Source organism: Sorex fumeus, unplaced genomic scaffold, assembly GCF_029834395.1.
Source record: "Sorex fumeus unplaced genomic scaffold, SorFum_2.1 ptg000025l, whole genome shotgun sequence".
Lineage (NCBI taxonomy): Eukaryota > Metazoa > Chordata > Mammalia > Eulipotyphla > Soricidae > Sorex > Sorex fumeus.
In genome coordinates, this window is record NW_026606082.1 from 1,106,480 (window position 1) to 1,130,136 (window position 23,657).

A 23,657-nucleotide genomic window follows, 5' to 3' on the forward strand; every position below is an offset into this window, starting at 1 on the left:
CCATTTGTGGATTCAGGCTGGGGTCGGTGGAATGAAAGGCAAGTGCCTTAACCTCTGTCCTGTCCCTCCAGCCCACCTACTTTTATCTTCCCCTTTAAAATAGACTTTCTGGGAGGCTACACCCTCCAGGAACCACTAAGGCTGTGCTCCAGGAACCACGAGATGCCAGGGACCAGACCTGGGGCCCCCACATGCCAAACATGTGCTCCTGTCCTTGATGCTCTCTTCCCCATCTCCATTTTCACTTTTTTTTTTTTTTTTTGCGTCACACCTAGCAATACTCAGGGGTTAGTCCTGGTCCTACACTCAGGAATCACTCCTGGTGATGCTCAGGGGGCCATATGGGATGCCAGAGACGGAACACAGATCGACCACGTGCAAGGCAAATGCCCTCCCTGCTGTGCTGTCACTCAGCTGCCCCTCCCCCTGCCCCATGGTCACCTTTTTATTTGACGACGCCCAAAAGGGATGTGTGAGCCTTGGAACTTTACAAAAGACGCATCCCGGGGCCCGAGGCAGGTGCATCTCTCAGGGCCTCAGTCTCCCCATTCAGAGCATGACCCTGAGGATCTTTGTTTGTTCTTTGTTTGGGTCACACCCAGCAATGCTCAAGGGTTCCTCCTGGCTCTACACTCAGAAGTCACTCCTGGCAGTGCTCGGGGGACCCTATGGGATGCTGGGGATCAAACCCCGGTTGGCTGTGTGCAAGGCAAACGCCCTCCCCGCTGTGCTATCACGCTGGCCCCGACGCTGAGGAACTTGGGCCCTTCATGGCAGCTGCATGTTTGGCCCTGCAGTCCTGCTGCCAGTGCCGCAGGTCCAAAAGCACAGGCCCACACACCTCCCACGTCCAAACAGGCTCCTCCTTGCACCGGCCCTCGGTCTTTCGCACCCTGTGTCCGCGCGTGGCCCCCGAGCCCCCCTGCCCTGTACCTCTGCCTCCCTGCCTCCCCACAAACCTGGCCCATGATGGCCCCAGAACAGCCCTCCCTGCCTGCTGGGCGGCAGCAGGGAGAGAGAAGGAAGAGAATCCTCTCCAGCTGGGCCGGAGCCCGGTCCCCTTGTGCCCATCAGCCCTCCAAGAGCACCGCCCTCCGGCCCGCCCTCCCCCTCTGCCGGTTCACAGAGGGACTCGGTTCTGCCCGAAATGGCAGGCAACTTCTCAGGGACCCTAGCTCTAGGGCCGAGGGGAGGTTTCCCAGCCTGGCAAGGGCCAGCCCCTGCGAGCAGCCTGGAGCCCGCTTCTGGCTAGCTCTCGCTCCAGACTTTGGACCTTGAGTTCCAGTTCCAGCTGGCGCCGGTGGACTGAGGACAGAGCGCCCCGAACAGGAGTCTCCCCTCCTTTGCCAGCAGCTGGCCCTTTGCTTGGGACCTTTGGCACTTCAGGTGAGTGGCAGCCACTCTGAGCTGTGTTGGGCTCAGCAGAACTCAGTGTTCCCCCCGAGGTGATAGAAAAGGCTCCAGATCGGAGTCGAAGCCAAAGACAGCGTGGACCTGGGCAAGGAGCACAGGTAAGTGGCTTCACCTCCTTTGCTTCAGTTTCCTCCTACGAGACCAGGGGATTGTAATTCACCTCTTACAGAATTCGAATACTTATTCGTGAGGATTCCTTAATGATGCTGGGGATCGAATCCTGAGCCTCACATAAGAAAGGCAGGTATTCAGGGTCTCAGAGACAGGATACCGGGGAGGGTGTTTGCCTTGCATGCGGCTGACCTGGGTTCGATCCCTGGTATCCCGTGCGGTCCATGAAACACGGCCAGGAGTAATTCCTGAGTGCAGAGCCAGGAGTCATCTCTGAGCACCGTTGCCTGTGGTCCTAAAACAAAAACGAACCAACAGAAGAGCTGGAGAGAGGGTACAACGGGGAGGGCACTCGCCTTGCCCGCAACTGACCCGGGTTTGATTCCCTACGTTCTGTCTGGTCTCCTGAGCACCACCAGGAATGATCCCTGCGCCCAGAGCCAGGAGTAAACCCTGAGCACCACTGTGTGTATGTACCCCTGAGCACAACCCTCCCCCGCAAAGAAAAGCGGGTGGTCTGCCTCTGAGAGTGCTCAGACCCCACCCCAAGGTTAATGAGTCCAAAGTGGTGCCGAATGTTACCTAGCTTCATCCTGGGTCTGGCGAAATAATACATGTTTGCTATTATTTATTGGGGATGCGGCAGCTGCCTGGTTGTCACACATGTGTAGAATCTGTTTTCTTTCCACATCTTTCTGGGTTTATTTTATTTATTTATTTTTGAGGGGGGACAGGAGCACACCTGGTAGAGTGCAGAGGTGACTCCTGACAAAGTGCTCGGGTATTGCTCTCGGCCCTGCTCAGGGATCACGCCTGGGGCTCCACCGGCAAAACACATACTCTGGCACTTTGGACGATCTCCCCACAGCCAACAGGTTCCGTTTCATCTGTTTACGGATTGGGGCGAGAGCAGTGGTGCACAGGGCTCTGGCTCCCCCAGGGCTTCGGGTGCTGCTCCTGGCAGAGTTCAGGGGACCGTTCTGTGCCAGGGACCAAACTGGGGTCAGCCGCTAGGCAAGTGCCGTAACCCCTGTACTATATTTATCCAGTCCTCTGAATCGGTTCCAGTTTTTCCTTTCCCGAATGTGTCTTGCTCCAGGCTGTGCTCAGGGCTTACTCCGGACTCCAGGCTTGGGGGTCAGCCATGAGCAAGGCCGGCACCTTACCCTCTGCACTGTTTTCTCTGATCTCCCGGTTCCAGGCTAATTTTTATTTATTTATTTATTTTTGCCGCTACCCGTGACGTATTCGGTATGCCAAACACAGTAACAAATCTCGCAATGGAGACGTTACTGGGCCCGTTCGAGCAAATCGATGAACAACGGATGGACAGTGCTACAGTGCTTTCTGGGTCACACCCGGTGATGCACAGGGATTCCTCCTGGCTCTGTACTCAGGAATATTGCTCCTGGGGGTGCTCAGGGGACCATATGGGATATTGGGAATCAGACCCGGGTTGACCGTGTGCAAGGCAAATGCCCTACCCACTGTGCTCCAGCCCCCATGATAATTTTTAAAATAAAGCCTGAAAATATCTGCTTCATCGGCAGTAGCCTCAGGGCTCCCTGGGATGAGTGGAAGACTTCTGTTCAAATATCTCCTTGTGACTCGCAGATTCTTGTGTGTGTGTGTGTGTGTGTGTGTGTGGCGGGGGGGGGTGTGCTATACCAGTGATGCTCTGAGCTTACTCCTTACTCTGCTCTTAGGGATCAATCCTGGCAGGCTTGGGGGACCCTATGGGATTCCAGGGAATGAACCTTGGTTGGCTTCATGGGAGGCAGACACCCTCCCTGCTATACTATTGCTTCAACCCTGGAAGATTCTTTTATAGTTGTTTTTGTTTTGTTTTGTTTTTGCTTTTTGGGTCCCACCGTTGATGCACAAGGATTACTCCTGGCTCTGCGCTCAGGAATGACTCCTGGCAGTGCTCGGGGGACCATATGGGATGCTGGGAATCGAACCCGGGTTGGCTGCGTGCAAGGCAAACGCCCTACCTGCTGTGCTATCGCTCCAGCCCCTGGCAGATTCTTCTAGACTGAGCCTTTCGTATCCTTTGTCCCCAAAGGCATCCACAGCCTTGGACTTCTTCTGTAGGCCAAGGAAGGGGGCAGCACCCCCCCAGAAGAGGGAAAGGCAAACAGCCAGTGTGAGGTGGCTCCTGCCTGCTGCCGCTCCAAGTCTACCACGGATGGGGCAGAGGCTCCAGAGACGGGGCCACACTGAGCACCAGCCCCCAGTGGCTCTGTGACTTGAAGACGGCCCCTCCTTCCTCTGAACCTCAGTCCCCAAGCTGTTGAAGCTCCACAGAGCAGAGGAGAGGACGAAGAAGAAGGCAGCCTCCTGTGTGTGTGTGTGTGTGTGTGTGTGTGTGTGTGTGTGTAGAAAGGGACAGACTCTCAACACACACATACTCACACACATGTGCACGCACACACAGAAGTGCAATAACCACCCCCCCCTTTTTTTTTTTTGCATCTTCCCTGATGCTCTCTCCAAGTAGGTTGAAGTCATGGGTTCAAGTAAGGACATTGGATATAAACAAACTAGGGACCAGAGCAACAGCACAACGGGGAGGGCATTTGCCTTGTGTGTGACCGACCTGCATTCGATCCTTGGCACCTCATGTGGTCCCCTGAGCCCCACCAGGAGTGATGCCTGAGCGCAGAGCCAGGAGTAAGCCCTGAGTACCTCTGAGTATGCACCCCTATCTCCCCCATCAATAAATAAATGAACAGTGATTAAAAAAAACTACATAAACCATAAGAAAACTGCTGAAGGGAAATATCTGAGCCAGGTGCCAGCAGGTCCAAAAGTTCATTCTGGGGCTGGAGAGGGTTCAGAAGGCAGAGGGCTCGCCTTGCTGTGCTCTGCAGAGCTCCCCAGGAGTGAACCCTGTGCACCTCCAGGTGTGACTCCAAAACAAAGCAACAACAACAAAAAGAAGCAGAGAAGCTCATTCCCCGTGTCCAGGACTGATTTTCCCCGGGGTTTGGCCGGCCTGACCCTAAGCCTGGCTCCTACTTCCGTGAACCTTAGATCTTTCCAGGCTCTCTGCACACAGAGTGGCAGGAATCGGTCTCAGACCTGAGTCATCTGATCCTTACAGATGACTGGTTTTGGACACAGTTTTTTGGTTTTGTTTTGGCTCTTTCTGCAATCCTATTGTAACCACCAAGACCCTGGAAATTCCTGCATATGTTGTATTTGATGCTTGTATTTTTTTCCCCCGTTAATAACGCAGGACTCCAAAATCTGGGTTGTTTCTCCGCTTGACCCTGGGCTTCTTGCAATCATGGGATGGATGGGTCAGCAGGGATGGTCCGTGGGCACAGGGACCTTCTGGGCTCTGCCGTCATGTGCACCGAGAGTGTCTGAGGCTTTGTGGCCACACCTGCCCACAGGCATTACGATATTTCTGAGACCATTGGAAGACAGTCACACACGTAAAGTTCTTTTATTTGTGGTGATATTTTGGGCCCGTATCAGCAGTTCTGAGGCCTTACTCCAGACTCTGAGCTCAGGGATCACTCCTGGCAGTACTTGGGGTGACATATAAGATGTCAGGGATAGAATCCAGGTCAGCCATATGCAAGACGAGTGTTTTCCCCACTGTTCTACCTCTCCAGTCCATACACGTAAAGTTCTTAGCTCAAGGACTGACAGCTGCCAGGAGGTTAAAAATTGGAGTGACTGGGCTTCCCCGGGCCTCAGTTTCCCCCTCTGCATAAAGTCCTGTAGCCCCCCTTTCAGGCCTCACACACTGGAGAATCTGAGCCTTTTGCTCCTCCCAGGCCCTCTCGGTGAGGGGGTTCTAGAACTTGCTCCAGGTGCCTCTCTCGGTCACATGCCACATCCCCAAACCTAACGCCACCCTGGGACATCACAGCCACTTGGCTATGGGCCTGCGCTGTGGCCTTGCTCTCACTGTCCTGGTGTGAACTGCAGGTGAGTGGAAGATGCGGGGGGGATTTTTGGGTTTAGTTTGGGGCCATTCCCGGGGCTCAGACCTGGGGCCCCTGAACGACAGGCACGGGCTCTCCCTCCGAGCTACCTCCCCGGCTCCTCAGTCCAGGAACGGAAGCGCCGCGCGCTCTCCCCACACTCCCGTGTCTGTTACGTAACCCCTGCCTTTTGCTCCTGGCCCCTTGCTGGGTTTCTGGTGGCACGAGAAAGGAAAACATTCCAGGCCTGGGAAAGACACTGCTGGGGTGCTGTGTCTGCACCTCGTGTTCGTGTTCTGACCTTGGGTAACTGACCCAGCCCCCGTCTGGCCCCGTTCCCTCCTTGGTGCCTGGGCGTGAGGCGATCCCTGCCGTGCCCGGGAGTCCCGTGCTCCTTCCTTAGCTGCCTTCTAGAACTCCGGCCAGCCAGTCAGGCCCTGCTCTGGGCCCTGGGGATGGGGTGGTCCCGAGTCCCGCTCTCTTAAACCTTCTGTGCTGGTGAGACACAAGAGTCTGGGAGTTTTGTTCAAAAGTTGCCGTTTTTAGGGGCTGGAGCCATAGCACAGCAGGTAGCGCTTTTGGGTTCAATCCCCGGCATCCCATATGCCCCCCCCAACCCACCGTGTACCTCCAGGAGTAACTCCTGAGTGCAGAGCCAGGAGTAAGCCCTGAGCATAGCTGGGCGTGCCCCAACCCCCCGCCCTCACCCATGCCAGAGGGAAAAAAAATCATTTTTGAAATTTTTTTTCTAGGGCTGGAGAGACAGTGCAGCAGGTAGGGCCCTTGCCTTGCATGTGGCCGACCCAGGTTTGATCCCAGGCACCCCACAGAGTTTCCTGAACCCTGTCAGAAGTAATTCCTGAGCACAGAGCCAGGAGCAACTCCTGAGCACTGCTGGGTGTGGCCTCTAAGGAAAACCTTTCTTTCCCGTGTTCCCCCACCTCCAGCCTTGAGTCGTGTTTGTGTGGAGAGACCGCGGGGCGGTGCTGAGAGCTTAGTAAATATATTTGTTTCCCGCCAAATGTATATATGTGTGTGTGGGGGTGGAGCTGGAGCGATAGCACAGCGGTAGGGCGTTTGCCTTGTGCGCAGCCAACATGGCCGACCCGAGTTCGATTCCTCCGCCCCTCTCGGAGAGCCCGGCAAGCTACCGAGAGTATCTCACCCGCACGGCAGAGCCTGGCAAGCTCCCCGTGACGTATTCGATATGCCAGACACAGTAACAACAAGTCTCACAATGGAGACATTACTGGGCCCGCTCGAGCAAATCGATGAACAACGGGAGGACCGTGACCGTGTGTGTGTGTGTGTGTGTGTGTGTGTGTGTGTGTGTGTGTGTGTGTTTAGTGTTTTGAAATTTCTAGCAGAGAAGGACTGGAAACGTGGTTCAGCAATAGAGCACTTGTGTACATATGTGAGGCCCTGGTTTCCATCCCAGCATTGCAACTTAAGAAAAGGTTTCTGGGGGCCAGAGCCATCACACAGTGGGAAGGGCATCTGCCTTGCATGCGGCCAACCCAGGTTCGATCCCCAGCATCCCATAGGGTCCCCCAAGCACCACCAGGAGTAATTCCTGAGTGCAGAGCCAGGAGCAGCCCCTGTGCATCGCTGGGTGTGACCCCCCAAAAAAAAAAAGTTTCTGGAAGAGGAACTGAAAGCTCGGTGACCGTAACCAGCGCGGCCCTGTGGGGTGTGGGACTGTGTACTCGAAGTCACATTCTGCAGACACTCTCAGTGTGGGGTAAGCTGGGCAGGGCGGGAGGGTCATCTCATTCAGCTAATTAATTTATTTGGATCATATCTGGCAGTGCTCTGGGGACCGTATGGTGCCGGGGCAGGAACCTGGGCCCCGGTCATGCAGCACCGCCTCTCAGGTCATGGAGCTTCCCTGTGACTCTCAGCCCTGGGCCACAGCTGGTGAGATCCAAAGCCAGCTGTGACCCTGCTGTGTCTGACCCCCATCCTAGGCTGTGATGACCCTGGTGCCGCCGCCACGACGCCACATTGTCTGGGAGAAAGCAGGAAAGCTCTCTATTCTATTTCTTCTCTTCGTCTGTGTGTGTGTGTGTGTGTGTGTGTGCGCGCGCGCGTGTACGTGGAGGGGGGTGGAGTGTGTTGTGGGGGGGAACACACTTAGCAGTGCTGAGAGCTTAGTTATCCTGGGTCTGTGTTCAGGAGTCACTCTTGGTGGTCCTCATCATGGGATGCCGGGGATCGAACCCAAGTCAGTGGCATGCAAGGCAAACGCCCTCCCCGCTATCCTATGGCTCCAGTCCCTCTGTCTCTGCCATTTCTCCTCCTTATGACTTCGGGACTCACGGCAGACAGTGGTTGGGGATCACTCCCGGCCTGGCATTCAGGGCTTGATCCTGGTGGGGTTTAGTGCTGGGGGGGGCAGAGAACTGGGGCTCCCCCTTGTAGAGCACGAACTTGCCTACCGAACCCCTTCCACCGTCCTATTTTCCACATACTGAGTGCGAGACTCTAGGCCATGCAGGACACCCAGGTAGGGCGCCACCTCTCCTTACTGGCAAAGGTTACCTCGAGAGTGGCCACGCTGCTGAGTCGGACCCTCCCTTCCTTGTCCCGTCCATCTTTCCCCTTGCTGGCCACAAGACGTAGGGACTTGGCACCAAGCTAGTCTTCCCATCTTCAAGCCCGAGAAAGGGGGTTTGCCCTGCTCTACAGAGGCGAAGACCGCCCGCCCCCCAGCAACCGAGCAGGAAGGAGCCCCAGCCCCATGGAACGCCGCCTGCCCTGTTTGAGTTTTAGCTCCAACTTGGCTCCTGCCACCCCGGCCGTGTCCAGTTTTGGGGCGGGAGCTGTCTCTGCCCTCCCCATCCAGGACGGGGCCTATTGAGAATGTTCTGCCGCCCGGGCCACGGGCCCTGAGTTGCCAGGAGCCGAGGTCGACTGAGAGTTGAGAGTCAAGAGGAGAGAAACCATGAATTTGGCTCTTCCGGGCACAAAACGTCCCCTTGTTCTGCCTCAGCTGGAGCAGAAGTTTCCCCTTGCTGTGCAGGGCTCCCGACAGTTTCAAGGTCAAAAGCTGCTCCGCCTCTTCAACTGGGCCCCCCCACCCCACCCCCAGCCAGCTTAGCGCCCCAGACAAGCCCCAAAGGGCTGCAGGGGGGAAACCCGAGTTCTGAAGTTGGACACGCGTTGTCCTGAGGCTGATGGATGCCGTAGAACCCATGTGTGTGCTCCTTGGATTGTATTGTTTAGTGGTCCCACCCAGCGGTGCTCAGGGGTTACTCCAGGCTCTGTGCTCAAGGCTCAATCCTGGCAGTGCTTGAGGGAACCGTATGGGATGTCAGGGATCAAACTGGGGCTGGGCCCTTGCAAAGCAAACCCCCTGCCCACTGTACTATCTCTCCTGCCCCTGGGGATGGTCTTAAGAGAACCTGGCACCGAAAGAGCTGTGTGTGTGTGTGGGGGGGGGGGGGGTCCAGCCCTCTCTCTGCCTTGGGTGAATGGTGGTGACAGTGGGGCGTCACAGTGGCACCCCAACCCTCCCGCAGGCTGGCACGATGCGTGTGGTGGTGATCGGAGCGGGCGTCATCGGCCTCTCCACGGCCCTGTGTATCCACGATCGCTACCACTCAGCCGTCCCGTCACTGGAGCTGAAGGTCTACGCAGACCGATTCACGCCGCTCACCACCACCGACCTGGCAGCTGGCCTCTGGCAGCCCTACCTCTCCGAGCCCAGAGACCCCCAGGAGTTGTGAGTGAGGGTCCCGGGGGCGGGGGCTGGGATTGATCTGAAGAGGACACGCCCCTCCCCCCCTTTTTAGGACCCTTGTTACCAAGAGCAACTTCCCGGTCAAAGGTCTGGCTTGGCAGGACGTGAAGACGATCCATCTGAGTTAGAAGCGCCCTGGGGTGCCCCGTAGACAGAGGCTGGGTATATGTTTCTCCCCCACATGATCCCCAGGGGATCCAAAACCAGGAGCTCTTCATTGCAGTGCCAGGGGTCGGAGCCAGGGCCGCCCCTGTGTGGGTACGAGCTCTCCCACCAAAACCACAGGCCTTGGAAGGATGGGTGCTGGATCATTTGATGACTGAAACCCAATTATGAACAGCTTTGTAATGGTTTATCTCGTGGATGTCCAATTTAAAAAATAAAAAAAACAAAACAAAACGTGGAGTTCATGCCCAGCTCAATCAGCTTAATCCATGGCTGGATAAATAGCAGCATGCCTACCACATTAAACAAAAAACAAACGAACAAACAAACAACACGTGCCTGACCCTCCAGGGAAGGACTGACGCTCACACTCCTCCAAGATGCTGCGAAGCTCATTTGAGTCGTGGAGAAGCTGCCAGCTGCCTCAACCAAGGAAGCCCCCACAGAGCATGGCACCGACAGGAATTCCAGGCCACCAAGCCCCAAAGCATGAGCTTGGGGGAACGGATGAGAATCTGGCCATGCGGGGGCCCAGGTTCTTTCCATCTCAGCCTCTGCCCTTCCTGTCCCCTCTGCTCTTCTGATGCAGGCCTGTGTGAGGACAGCAGGAGGACCCTGGGGGCATGGGCAGGGACGCCTTAGGGCCCCTTGGTGGAAAGCCGAGAAAAGGCCACACCCAGCTGCGAGGGACTCTGGGAAATGTAGTCCAGCCATGTGTCCAGGGGGCCGCGCAGGAAGCTGGGCCTGTGTTTGTAATTGAGGTCTGAGGACCCGGAGCCTGAGCTAAGAGACTCGCAGTCCCCAAGGCCAGAGTCTCTTCTTTATTTATTTTGCGGGGTCTATAACTCGAGCCCAGGCACGTGCTTTACCACTGAGCCCGTTCAGGAGCCCCCAGACAGCCTGTTTACAAGTCTTCTTTTACAAGGCTTCTTTTTTTTGTTGTTGTTGTTTTTTTTTTTTTTGCTTTTTGGGTCATACCCAGCGACGCTCAGGGGTTATTCCTGGCTCTGCACTCAGGAATTACTCCTGGCGGTGCTTGGGGGACCCTATGGGATGCTGGGGATCGAACCTTGGGGGACCCTATGGGATGCTGGGGATCGAACCTGGGTCAGCCACATGCAAGGCAAACGTCCTCCCTGCTGTACTGTTGCTCCGGCCCCCTTATTGGCTTTTTGTTCCCCAGAAGAAACCGTCCTCCAAATGATGGTGATAGAGTGTCCTTTGGTCCTGTTATGTATGAGCAGAGGTTGGAAAGCTGGCAGTGGGGAAGGCCGTGGGCATGAGGGGGTCTACGGGTCGGAGCAGGATGGGCGTCTGGCTTTGGGAAAGTTGGTGCTTGGAGCTTTCTGCGCCTCTTGGGGTGTAAGTGGCTGGGAATTGGGATGGAGGCTGGCTTGTGGACCCTTGCAGGAGCTGGAACCAGCAGACCTTCGACTATCTCCTGGGCCACATCCATTCTCCCGATGCAGCAGACATGGGCCTAGCTCTGACCTCGGGTTATAATCTCTTCTGCAAAGTGGTTCCGGTGAGTGACGAGTCCTGACTCATGTGGTGGCCTTGAATCATAGGCCAGGGCCAGTTCCTCAGATCCTGGGAGACCTTTAAGCCTTGTAGGTGATCAACACCTATCTATCTTCAAAACAGGTTTTCTTGAAATTTATTTGTACTGTCACACCTGGCGATGCACAGGGGCTGCTCCTGGCTCTGAACTCAGAAATTACTCCTGATGGTGCTTGGGGGACCATGTGGGATGCTGGGAATTGAACTGGGGTCGGCCACGTGAAAGGCAAACGCCCTACCCACTGTTCTATTGCTCTGGCCTGAGTTACTACTTTTGAAGTTTGGTTTTGTGGTGCTGGGGATAGAACCCAGGGCCTCTCGCATGAAAGGTATGTGCTCCACCATTCAACTACCTTCCCGGGCCTCTAAATTGAATTTTTGCTTTTTTAAAATGATATCTGAGGGGCCAGAAAGAGAGGACAAAAGATGGCACTTGCCTTGCCTGAAGCTGTCACAGGTTCGATCCCTAGAATCATACACAATCCCCTGAGCGTAAGTAAAATGTAAACATAATGTAACATGGCCGACCCGGGTTCGATTCCTCCGCCCCTCTCGGAGAGCCCGGCAAGCTACCGAGAGTATCTCGCCTACATGGCAGAGCCTGGCAAGCTCCCCGTGGCGTATTCGATAAGCCAAACCCAGTAACAACAAAGTCTCCAATGGAGACGTTGCTGGGCCCGCTCGAGCAAATCGTTAAACAACGGGAGGACAGTGACAGTGAATGTACACTTGGGTCACTGCCGTTATTCGTACCTCCCTCCCCCCTACTCCCGTGTCCTCTTCTCTTCTCCTTCCTGGGCAGGACCCTCCATGGAAGAACACGGTTCTGGGATTTCGAAAGCTGAGCCCCCGAGAGCTGGACATGTTCCCTGACTACAGGTGAAGTGACTGTCAGGGAAAAGGGTACATTGAGGTCCCACAGCTCAGGCTTACCTGTAAGGCACCAAATCTGCTACCCATCAGGGCCTGGGGATGCTAATCTGGTCTCCTGGCATAGTTCTAATTCTCTGGAGAAGGGATAGGCACAGTTTGTCCTTGGGCTAGGGAGCCCGGGGATGGAATGTCAGAGTTCAAGGTCAAAGGCTTCATGTCACCATTCTAGTGTTCCCTGGGAGAAACATCCAGAGGTGTTCATGGATTGCTCCCATTCCTATGCTTGGGCAGGGGTGGTACTCCTGGTAGTACCAGGGCTACCAGGCAGTGCTGTAGCATCCTGCATGCAAAGCTTGCACTTAGCCATTTCCCCAGCCCCTCGCTATTCTATTTGTGCTGAGTAAAAAGAGCTGCAGAGAGGCCAAGTTATTCCCCAAAGGTCATACAACCACGCAACCGAAATGGTTTCCCAAATCCAGTGGGGCAAAAGCAGGGACCACCCCGTTCTTTCCTTACAGTCTGTTGGCCTCCTGCTCCCCCCTTTATCCCTCCTGTGCCTGACTCCTCTACATGTCCATTCTTCATGCTGCAATATCAGGGATGACTCTGCCGATAGAAATGTTCACTGCAGTGGGTTGGAGGATACTGTCTCCTTGGATTTCACCCAGTGATCCTGGCTTTTTCTTTAAAAAAACTCAAAGAATGAGAGGGCTGGAGAGATAGCACAGAGGGTAAGGTAGCTTGCCTGGCACATAGTCAACTGGTTCAATCCCTGGCACCCCAGATGGGCCCCAACAGGAATGAAGCCCGAGTGCAGAGCCAGAAATAAGCCCTGAGCACAACCGGGTGTGCCCACCCCCCAAAAGTCCCCAGAATAAGACTGCTCCCACTTCCTCTCTGTGTCCTACTGCAAATATAGCTCTGATTCTGATCCCTGATTCCCGCTCTGACTCTAGCTACGGCTGGTTCAACACAGCCCTGACACTGGAGGGCAGGAGGTATCTGCAGTGGCTGACTAACAGGTAAGACTTTTCAGCCTCACACCTTGTAGCTAACCACAGAGGCGCATGAAAATCCTTAGCGTGATTGGAGCTCTCCTTGGTCCTGATCACTACTTTGTATGTACACGAAGAGAGTTTGCCACACCTGGTTGGACTTCAGAACTACCGGGACAGATGGTTTTGTTTGTTTTGTTTGATTTTATTTTATTTGCTTTTTTGGGGGGGTCTGGGTGTCACACAGGGGTTACTCCTGGCTCATGCACTCATGAATTACTCGTGGCAGTGCTCGGGGGACCATATGGGATGCTGGGAATCGAACCCCGGTTGGCCGCACGCAAGGCAAATGCCCTACCTGCTGTGCTATCGCTCCAGCCCCTGTTTGTTTGTTTTAAACTGGGTATTTTGCCGAGCATCTCCAGGAGCGATTTCTGAGTGTAGAGTCAGGAATATCCCCTAAGTATTGCCAGGTGTGATACCCACTCCAAAAAAAAAAAAAATCCAAAAAGAAAAAAAAAACGGGTATTTTGGGCTTGCTTTTGTTTCAGGGCCATACACCTAGCAGTGCTCTGGGCTTACTGCTAGGTCTGTGCTTAGGTGTCGTTCCTGATGGGGCTCGGGGGACCATATCGGGTTCCAGGCATTGAACCTGGGTCAAGTTAAATCAAAACTTACCCACTGATATCTCTCTGGCTTGCGAATTTTATTCAAGGGTGGGACTTACAAATGTGTTTATTTATTTATTTATTTTTGCTTTTGGGGTCACATTCAGCAATGCTCAGGGGTTACTCCTGGCTCTACACTCCCGGAATTATTCCTGGTGGTGCTCAGGGGCCCCTATGGGATGCTGGGGATCGAACCCAGGTTAGCTGCATGTAAGGCAAATGCCCTGACTACTGTACTACCGCTCTGGTCCATAAATGCAGATTTAAAAAAGATCCCTGGGCTAGTTCAGAGCACAAGCTTGCTATTCCCAGCCAGGTTTGAGAATGACGTGCTCCAAGGTGGCTCTTTCTCCTAACGTTGGTCACTTAGGATTTCTGCTTAACTTCTTCCCAAAAGACTGCATCCAGTTTTTCCATCTTGGGAATACTGAGTAGAAAAAATAAGGCTAGGGGCTAGAGCAATAGCATAGCGCGGAGGGCGTTTGCCTTGCACGCGGCTGACCTGGGTTCGATCCCCAGCATCCCATAGGGTCCCCCGAGCACCGCCAGGAGTGATTCCTGAGTGCAGAGCCAGGAGGAACCCCTGAGCATCGCCGGGTGTGACCCAAAAAGCAAAAAAAAAATAAGGCTATACTTCTGCTTTTTAAAGTTTACTTCTAGTCTGAGGTCTCAACTACATTCAGTATGACCCTGTACTTCTCCTCTGTGACTTTCAGAGGAAAGAGTGGGGGTTCTCATGGGCCCACACCCCACTTCCTCTTCATACCCTGCTCCCAGCGAAGAGCGTTTGGCATCAGCCCAATCCTGTGCCCCCTCTGTTCTGCCTCTCGCCTCCCCTTGATGGTTCAGAGCTACACGCAGGTGGCAGGAGTAGAAGCACTTGTGGACCCAGAGGCCTCAGTTTGATTCCACTCTCAGCAGTGGCCAGAAAGATTCGCTCCTGGTTTCATCCACCCAGAGAGGGATTCGGAACACCTCTGGCTTTCTAAAGGGTCTTCTCTAGGACATTTGTCCATCCAAGTTCTTTTTTTTTAATTTTTAAAAAATTTTATTGCATCACTGTGAGATAGTTACAAGCTTTCATGTTAGGGTTACAATCACACAGTGATCAAACACCCATCCCTCCACCAGTGCACATCCCCCACCACCAATATCCCTGGTATACCCCCCCCTTTCCCACCCTCCCCCTGCTTCCATGGCAGACACGATTCCCCATAAGCTCTCTCTCCTTTTAGGCATTATGGTTTGTCATAAAGACACTGAGAGGTTACATGTTTGTCCTTGATCTACTTTCTGCACACATCTCCCATCCCGACCGCTTCCTCCAGCCCTCTTTTTCTTAGTGATCCCTTCTCTATCCCAGCTGCCTTCTCCCCTTTGCTCCTGAGGAAGGCTTCCAGCTATGGAGCAATCTTCTGTCCCGTGTATCTACTATCCTTAGGTGTCAGCCTCATGTTATGTTGTTTTATACTCCACAAATGAGTGCAGCCCTTCTATGTCTGTCCCTCTCTTTCCGACGCATTTCACTCAGCATGATACTCTCCATGTCTATCCATTTATAAGCCAAGTGCATGACTTCATCTCTCCTGACAGCTGCATAGTATTCCATTGTGTAGATGTACCAAAGTTTCTTTAACCAGTCATCTGTTCTAGGGCACTTGGGTTGTTTCCAGATTTTGGCTATTGTGAACTGCTTCAATGAACATATAGGTACAGATGTCATTTCTACTGTGCTTTTTTGCATCCTCGGGACATATTCCCAGAAGTGGTATTGCAGGGTCACATGGAAGCTCAATTTCTAGTTTTTGAAGGACTGTCCATGTTGTTTTCCAGAAAGGCTGCCCCGGTCGGCATTCCCACCAACAGTGAAAGAGCGTCCCCTTCCCCCACACCCGCGCCAACACTGGTTGCTCTTGTCCTTTTGGACGTGTGCCAGTCTCTGTGGTGTGAGATGATATCTCATTGTTGTTTTGATTTGCATCTCCCTGATGGCTAGCGATGTGGAGCATTTTTTTTTCATGTGCCTTTTCATCCAAGTTCTTTTTAAAAATTAAAAAAATTGAGTCACAAGTTAGAAAGATATTTAGGATTGGATTTCAGGTGCACCAATCCCTTCACCAGTCCCCACGACCCTCCATCAGTGTCCCCAGTGTCCCTTCTGCATCATCCAAGTTCTTATGAACTGATTCAACGACCCAGACATTTGCTCATGGGGTATGGGGAGGGTTTGGAGTTCACAGAAATTTCTTTGAGAAATCACATCCCCCCCCCACCCCACCCCATGCTGTCTTCCTGGGGGTGGGAAATGGGATAGAAAACGGAATTCTGGGCTTTTGATGTGTCTGCTATCCCAGGTTAACTGAGAGGGGAGTGAAATTCTTCCAGAGGAAGGTGGAATCTTTTGAGGAGGTGAGTTGGGAAGGGGATTGGTGGGGGAGAGAGGGAAAGAGGGGGATGCTTCCTGTTGTGGAGGGAGGCCTCCCCCTTCTCCACCTACCAGGATCCCCTGAGGCCTCTCCCAGACTCTGGGCTCTGCTGTGATGTTGGTGGCAGAGGGCGGGGCAGTAGGACCAGAGTGTCAGGGTCAGGTTGCCGGTTACGCTCCAGCCCCCAGTTCCGGACACCGGGTTACTCTCTCCTGCCGCCTGGATTGAAGTTGCTGCAAAGTCCTGGCTCTCTGCTGAGTCTCCGTAGTAACAGCAGTAACAGCAGTAAGGAGGCAGACGCACCCTTATCCCTGCCAAGTGCCGAGAGCGCTGCCGGACGGCTTCCCTCCATCTCAACACCCACAGCTTGGCTGCTCGTGGAGGATCCGACAAGGCTCTCTCGCTTGGGTCCTGCTGCATACGTGGGGGTTTTTGGGGGGGCACCACACCGGTGGCACATGTACATGACTGCACATGCAAGGCAAGCGCCTTCACCCTCTCGATCCCTGAAGGACACTCGGAATACAAAGTTGACTCGTAGAGCTGAGTCCTTGGCTCCCTCTGCCCCTGCCCAAGGCGCTCAGAGTCCTGCAGCGCAAACACTGGCCGGGAGGGATGACAGCGCATGACACGCCCTGCGAGCATGGCCCAGGACTGACTGACCCGTAGGGGGAGCCACTGGGGCTGGCCTGGGAGCGTGGGTGCCCGTGAAGCCACATCCTTTGAGCTTTGGAGCATCCCACAGAGGCACGAAACTCGGGGCTCCCCTCCTGCAGCTGTCTCCGCTGGGCAGAAGGCAAGAGGATGGAGTAAGGTGGAGTCTGAAGGAAGAAGGCGACTCATACTGCCTCCCTCTGAGAAGGGTGCAGGAAGGCCCCCCACTTCCACACTTGCTGCTTTTTTTTCTGGGTGGAAAAGGGATGTTGGGTCACCCTTGATGATGCTCAGGGGTTCCTCCTGGCTCTGCACTCAGGGATCACTCCTGGGGGTGCTTGGGGGACCTTATGGGATGCCGGGGATCAAACCCAGGTGGGCCACTCGCAAGACAAATGCCCTCCACGCTGTAGTATTGCCCTGTCCGTCCACAGTTACTTTTTTTCAAGCACTCGAGTATCCAGGCATGTTGGGTCCCTTAGTCTGTCCTGCAAGCAGGAACTGTCTGGCCCATTTTATACCCCCAGTTAGCCGAGCAAGTGAGGAGGAGATGGACCTTGCCCAGCCCAGCCCGTTGCCTGGGAAACACAGCAGGGAGGTTTGGAGGCCGGGTCCCCAATGCCTTTCCCCTCTGCTCACAAGAGGGCCCAGACCCCAGGGGCAGGGGTGCGGGGAGGGAGGGGGGCAGGGGATGCCTAGTCGCTACCCCCTCTCACCCCTACCCTGTTCGTTGCTGCCAGGTGGCCAGCGGAGGTGCTGATGTGATTATCAACTGCACTGGGGTGTGGTCCGGGGCGCTGCAGCCCGACCCCCTCCTGCAGCCCGGCCGGGGCCAGATCATCAGGGTGAGCAGAAGGCGGGAGGGGCGCGTCTTCCGTCTCCACCGCTAGAGGGCGCCTCCCGGCTCCCTGCCAATCCCCAGAGTTTAGGGGTTTTTGTTGTATTTTGGGGCCACATCCACAGTGCCCAGGGTTTACCCTTGGCTCTGTGCTCAGGGATCACGCCTGGCGGGCCTCAAGAGACCATTTGGGGTGCTGAAGATGGAACCCAGCTTGGCTGTGTGCAACGCAAACACTTGATCTGTGGTACCATGGCTCCAGCTTCCAGACTTCAGGGAACTGGCGTATTTTTTTGGGGGGGGTCACACCCCGCGATGCACAGGGGTTCCTCCTGGCTCACGCACTCAGGAATTACTCCCGGCGGTGCTCAGGGGACCATACGGGATGCTGGGAATCGAACCTGGGTCGGCCGCGTGCAAGGCAAATGTCCTACTCACTGTGCTATCGCTCCAGCCCCAACCTGGCATGTCTTTAAAAAGACTAAGACAACCCTCCCAAACATTCTGGTTTGTTTTTCATTTGGTTGTTTCTACTTAATAGCAAAGCCTGCGTGTGCATGTATAATAATAATAGAAACAGCAAACTTCTGGAGTATCTGCCAAGGGCCAGACACTGGCCCAAGCATTTTGTTGTACTAATTAGCCTGATTTTCAGTGTATTAATTAACTTGACTGGACCACTACCCTTTAGATGACGGAGATGTACCATATCTCCATTGTCATCTTTTCCCCCCGCCTTTGGGGCCCCAAGCCCAGGTGTTCACGGTCTGTAGCTGGCTCTGTGCTCTGGAGCCCACCTGCAGTGCCAGGTTTCAAATCAGAGCTGTGGTCACAGCCATATGCCAGAAAAGTGCCTCATCCTCAACCTTTATTGTGTCTCTCCCTTCACTGCTTTCTCTTTCTGTGTGTGTGTGTGTGTGTGTGTGTGTGTGTGTGTGTGTGTGCGCGCGCGTGAGCGCTCAGGGCAGCCATGCATTGTCAGAGTTCAAACCCGGGCTCCTGGGTGCTGAACATGTACTCCTGACCTTTGAGTCATCTCCCCAGCCCCACCACTGTTGCCGTCTCACAGATGGGGAAACTGAGGCCTGGGTGGGGTAGTCATCCAACAAGCCTGAGTTCATGCAGCAGGGAGAGGTGGGGTTTGGGTTGCAAGCCAGACCATCTGGCTTTAACCTCGTGCTGCGCCTCTCTGTACTCAGGTGCTTGTGTGGGAGGGCTGTGTGTGTGTGTGCATGTGTGTGAGTACCACCGTGGCTGTGCACTTATACCTGTGCTGGGCGGCGTCAAGCAGGAGTGGGTGCAACTTCGGGGAGCAGGATTGGGGATTGCAATCAGGGAAGCTCTTCCTGTCAGAGCAAGCAGCCAGGTGCCGACTTGGGGTGTCCCGGAGGGCTAAGGAATCTGCCTGATCATTCTTTTTTTTTTTGTAGTGGGGGAGGGGAGGTGTTGGGTGACATCTGGTGGTGCCCAGGGGACTGTATGTGGTGCCAGGATCAAACATGCAAGCGCCTTACCCTTTGTACTCTCGCCCTCTGGCCCAGCCTCGCTACTCTTGTGCCAGAGGGTGGCAGGGCCGGGGGCCCTCTGACCCAGCGCCCTGATGCGTTTCTTCATCCTCACTCAACAGGTAGATGCCCCATGGGTGAAGCACTTCATCATGACTCACGACCCGGAGAAAGGCATCTACCAGTGCCCGTACATCATACCGGGGTAAACATCGCACAGGCCAGGACAGAAGAGGAGGCATCCAGCTGCCCCCACCCTTTGACCTGTCAGCAAGGGTTTTCCCTTCCAGTTTTTGAGTTTGTGGGTCCCTCCAGTGGTGCTCAGGCTCCATGCTCAGGGCTCACTCCTGGAGGTGCTTGGGGATCCTCTGTGCTGCCAGGAGTCCAATACATCGCCCTGTCTCCTATACTCCCTTCCCATCCTCTGCCAGCTTTTTTTCCCCTCCTTTTTTGGGTCACACCTGGTGATGCACAGGGGTTTCTCCTGGCTCTGCACTCAGGAATTACCCCTGGGGGTGCTCAGGGGACCTCATGGGATGCTGGGAATCGAACCTGGGTCGGCCGCTTGCAAGGCAAACGCCCTCCCCGCTGTGCTATCGCTCCAGCCCCCTGCCAACTTTTTTTTTTTTTTTAAAGAGAAATTGAGTCATGAAGTCTCTGGGAAGGAAGAACTTAGCATTGACTAATTGTGTCTCGAACCATTTGGGTGACGTTGGAGATGACACGGTGGTGGCTGTGATGGCAGCACGAGGCATGAGCAGCGCTCACGGGAGTGGGGGCTGGGCACAGTGGAGGGGCTTCGTGTGAGGATGACATCAGTGGGGATAATGTGGGTGAAGATGGGGCTAGGATGATGGTCTGGAGGGGATGGTTATAATAGAAATAGTGTTGCTGGGGACGGGGAAGACAGTGTTGATGGGGGGCCGTTAGGTTAAGGGTGACGGGGTGGTGACAGGCCTGGGGGTGCAGTGAGTAGGAGAATGAGGCTGCTGAGGGTGGGTTCTGGGAGGAGAGGTAGTGATTGGGGTGGTGGTAAGGCCACTCTCGTGTTCCCCGATGACATTACGAGGGTGGCGGAGATGGGGGTCTCAAGGGAAAGGTCAGGCGGGGCCGGAGCGATAGCACAGCGGGGAGGGCATTGGCTTTGCACGCGGCTGACGCAGGTTCGATTCCCAGCATCCCATAGGGTCCCCTGAGCACTGCCAGGAGTGATTCGTGAGTGCAGAGCCAGGAGCAACCCCTGAGCATCGCTGGATATGACCCAAAAAGCAAAAAAATAAATACAAAATTAAAAAAAAATCCAAACACCTAAAATCAAGGGCAAGATCAGGGGTGTGACTGTGGACTGTCTTGAGGGTGGCATCAGGGAGGTGGAAGATGACCGTGTCAGTGGCCATGTTAGTGGTGACGGAAGAAGAGGGGATGGGTTGGAGGAGCTGGTTTATTAATGGCAGTGGGGAGGGCAGGAGGCAAGAGTTTTCAGGCCTCACCAGGATCTCACTGGCACATAATATTGTGTCCATTTAAGATGTCCGATGTGATGCGTCACTAGGTGCAGATACTGCGATGACAATAAGGCTTGGGGACCCATCTCTCACTTCACGTACTTACAAGTTGTGGACTGATGATGACAACACTTCATCTCTGTTCTTAGTGACCTTCACGTGGATGATACTGAGATTCATACTCCAGACACTGACCAGTGGTCAGGGCGAAGCTCACGGGAGCAGAGATGGTGGTCGGCACTGGCCGCAGTGACAGGGCAGTGGGACAGGGGGTGACAGAATAGTGAGCGGGAGTGGCACGCCGAGGAAAGTCGGGATTTGTGTCGATGCGGTCGTAAGGATGCTCGTGGTGAGGACCCCCCCGAATCCCAAAGCCTTGTTTTCCTGTCACCCCCCACCCTCTCCTTTATCTAGGATGCAGACAGTGACCCTCGGGGGCATCTTCCAGGCAGGGAACTGGAGCGAGGTGAACAGTATCAAGGACCACAGCACCATCTGGGACGGCTGCTGCAGGCTACTGCCCTCCCTGAAGGTAACGTGCATTGGGGTGTCCACGCCCCACCTCGAGGTCCTGGCAGCCTGGTCCCCAGGACTCTCGGGAATGGGAAAACACATCAGGACCCACCGGGGCAAGTGGGCAAACGGATCTCAGCGTGGCTGTGGCTAGAGTTTGGTGATGAGAGGGGAGACCTCTGAGGACGGGCACAGCCTTGCCACAGCCTCGAGTTGCTCTCGCTTGCAGTGATGACACCCGTATCCACCCCCACCCCCCAAATGCAGGGAAGCAGACAGGCTTGTTGCAGAAATCCCCATTCTTGGGCCAAAGGGACAGTGGGTAGGGCACTTGCCTTGCAATGTGCCCAGCCCAGGTTTGATCCCCAGCATCTCATGTGGTCCCCTGAGCCCCACCGGAAGTGATCCTGAGCACAGAGCCAGGAATGAACCCTGAGAACCACCAACTCCACCCTCCCCCCCAAAAAACAAAAGAGAAATCTCCATTATCATCTTTGCCTGCTGGCGGGACCACAAAGTGATGGAGACGTGAGTGGGCTGGGAGGAATAGCGGATTCCTTGGTGATGCAGTGATAAATTGAAAATATCATGGTCACTTTGGGCGGTGGTTGATGAAGATGGGGTAGTTGATAGAAGTGGGGTGTGGTGGGGGGGACTAAGAATGTAGGGCCTAGGGGCGGGGTGGGAATGGTGATGCCCATAACTCCCCAAAGCCAGCTTCCTCTCGCCTCCCCATGGCAGTGGGGGCATGTCCAGGGATGAATTCGAAACATTCCCCTTTCCAGGGTGCCAAGTTTGTTGGTGAATGGACTGGCTTCCGGCCAGTACGTCCCCAGGTTCGGCTGGAAAGAGAGAAGCTTCGCTTTGGACCCACACACGTAGAGGTGCGTTCCCAGCACAATGGCAGCCCTGCTGCTCCTGCCCACTCCTGTGTGAACCGTGTGTGTACACGTGTGTGTACGTAGAAAAGCTGTGTGACTCGCAGAGTATTGTGCGTGTATGCGTTTGACGCGGATACAGAGTGTGCTTGTGTGAAAAGAGGTTTCACGTGTGTGTCCAAGTACAAAGCTTGTGTCTCTATGAACGTATGTGTGTGGAGAAGGTTTGTGTGAGGAGAGGCCGTGCGTGGAAGGGCAGTGTGCATGTGGTGTGTGACAGAGGACGGTGTATGTCTGTGTGCAGAGAACGTGTGTTTGCACGCATGCAAAGAGGAGAGCCGTGTATGAGGTGTCAGTGCCTGCAGGTGGTTTTAGCTCTGAGATGGGCTCAGGGTCTCGCCTCATTCTTGGGGTGCAGCCGCCCACCCGTTCCCACGGAAGTCAGGAGTCTGTGAAGAGGAGCTCCTGCCCGCAGGGCAGGGAAGGGGGCGGGGGGCGATTTCAAGATTTCCCACCACGTTGATGCAGGCATGGGTGGGGAGAGCCACCTGCGGGAATCAAGGGTGTCACCTCCAGGTCACCCAAACCCCAGAGTCCCACTGTCCTGGTAGAGGCAGCGACTGAGGCTCTGAGGAAGCTTCCGAAGCCCAGGCCAGCCAGGTCCTTCTCCTCGGCCTCTTCTAGGTCATCCACAACTACGGCCACGGGGGCTACGGACTCACCATCCACTGGGGCTGCGCCCTGCAGGCGGCCGGGCTCCTGGGGCAGGTCCTGGAGGAGAGGAAGCTGCTCCAGAGGCCCCTGTCCCACCTCTGAAGCCGCAGGGACCCCAGCCCCACCACAGCCACCGCACTGCCCCTGGCCAGCGAATGCGGGTCCTCTTCCGTAGCCATCGCTCACTGCCCACCCCTCACCCCGCTCACTCCCCAGGAGGACCAGGCAAGGGGAACCACACCACCAAGTCCTCCAGGCAGATCCAGACCCACCCGTGACTTACCCCCGCCCCCCACCATCCCGGACCTTTCTTTCTGCTCTCTGAACTGGCCTCATGAACTGGGGTTGGGGGGGTTAAGGGGTGGAACCGCCATGTCCAAGAGTTCAGTGAAAGGAAAGCTCAGAAAAACCCAAAGGGGTGCATGGAAAAGTGAGGCTGGTGGAGGCGGAGGAGCTTAGTAACAGGTCACAGGAGCATGGGAAAGGCTCTGAGAAGGCCTGCAGCTAGCTACAACACTAAGCGGATGTTCCTATACCCTCTGTGGCCAGTCTGGCTCTGGAGACTTGCAGGGGGAAGTGCTCAGCTCATCAGCAGTGGAGGGAGCACTGTCCGGAGGGGCAGGTTGAAGGAGATCAGAAGTGTGGAGAAGGCAGAAGCAGCATGGGACTGAATGAGCAACATCTGATGCTCCCCCCCCCCCTTATTTGTTTGAGATCTGACCTTGATGAGGCTGCGACTTGGAAGCGAATCGACCAGATTTGCAGTTCCGATGAAACAGATTAGCCCGCCCCCACTTTGTTTCAAAAGTCTTGATGCAGGGTTGGAGAGAGACTGTACACTGGGGGAGGGACTTGCCGGATACGTGGCTCTACCAATTCCATCCCCTGCACCATATGTGTCCCCTGAACACTGCCAGGAAGGATCCCTGAGCACAGAACCAGGAGTAAGACCTGAGCACAGCTGGGTGTGACCTAGCCCCCCCTCACCCTCCCACCCCCAAAAAAAGAGGCTCTTAAAGATTGGGAGATGCCCAGCCCCACCCCCGGCATAACAGAACCAGGGGGCTGAGTGGTGGCCAGGAGCTGTGGTTCTCTCTGGCCCTCTCATCTCCCACTTTCCTCCCACCTTCTCCGGTCACTCATTTTCCCTCCCTGT

General features: G+C 55.0%; 1 protein-coding gene across 1 annotated transcript; it reads left to right on the forward strand.

Annotated features, from left to right (window-relative positions):
* Positions 1-1,423: 1,423 nt before the first annotated feature.
* Positions 1,424-23,657, forward strand: DAO (D-amino acid oxidase). Its single transcript, XM_056114486.1, has 11 exons — positions 1,424-1,511; positions 8,987-9,189; positions 10,783-10,897; positions 11,735-11,811; positions 12,762-12,827; positions 15,823-15,877; positions 17,289-17,393; positions 19,014-19,096; positions 20,811-20,928; positions 21,695-21,793; positions 22,472-23,657. Exons 2-11 carry the CDS (start codon positions 8,996-8,998, stop codon positions 22,601-22,603), a joined length of 1,044 nt encoding a protein of 347 aa, XP_055970461.1. The 5' UTR covers positions 1,424-1,511; positions 8,987-8,995; the 3' UTR covers positions 22,604-23,657.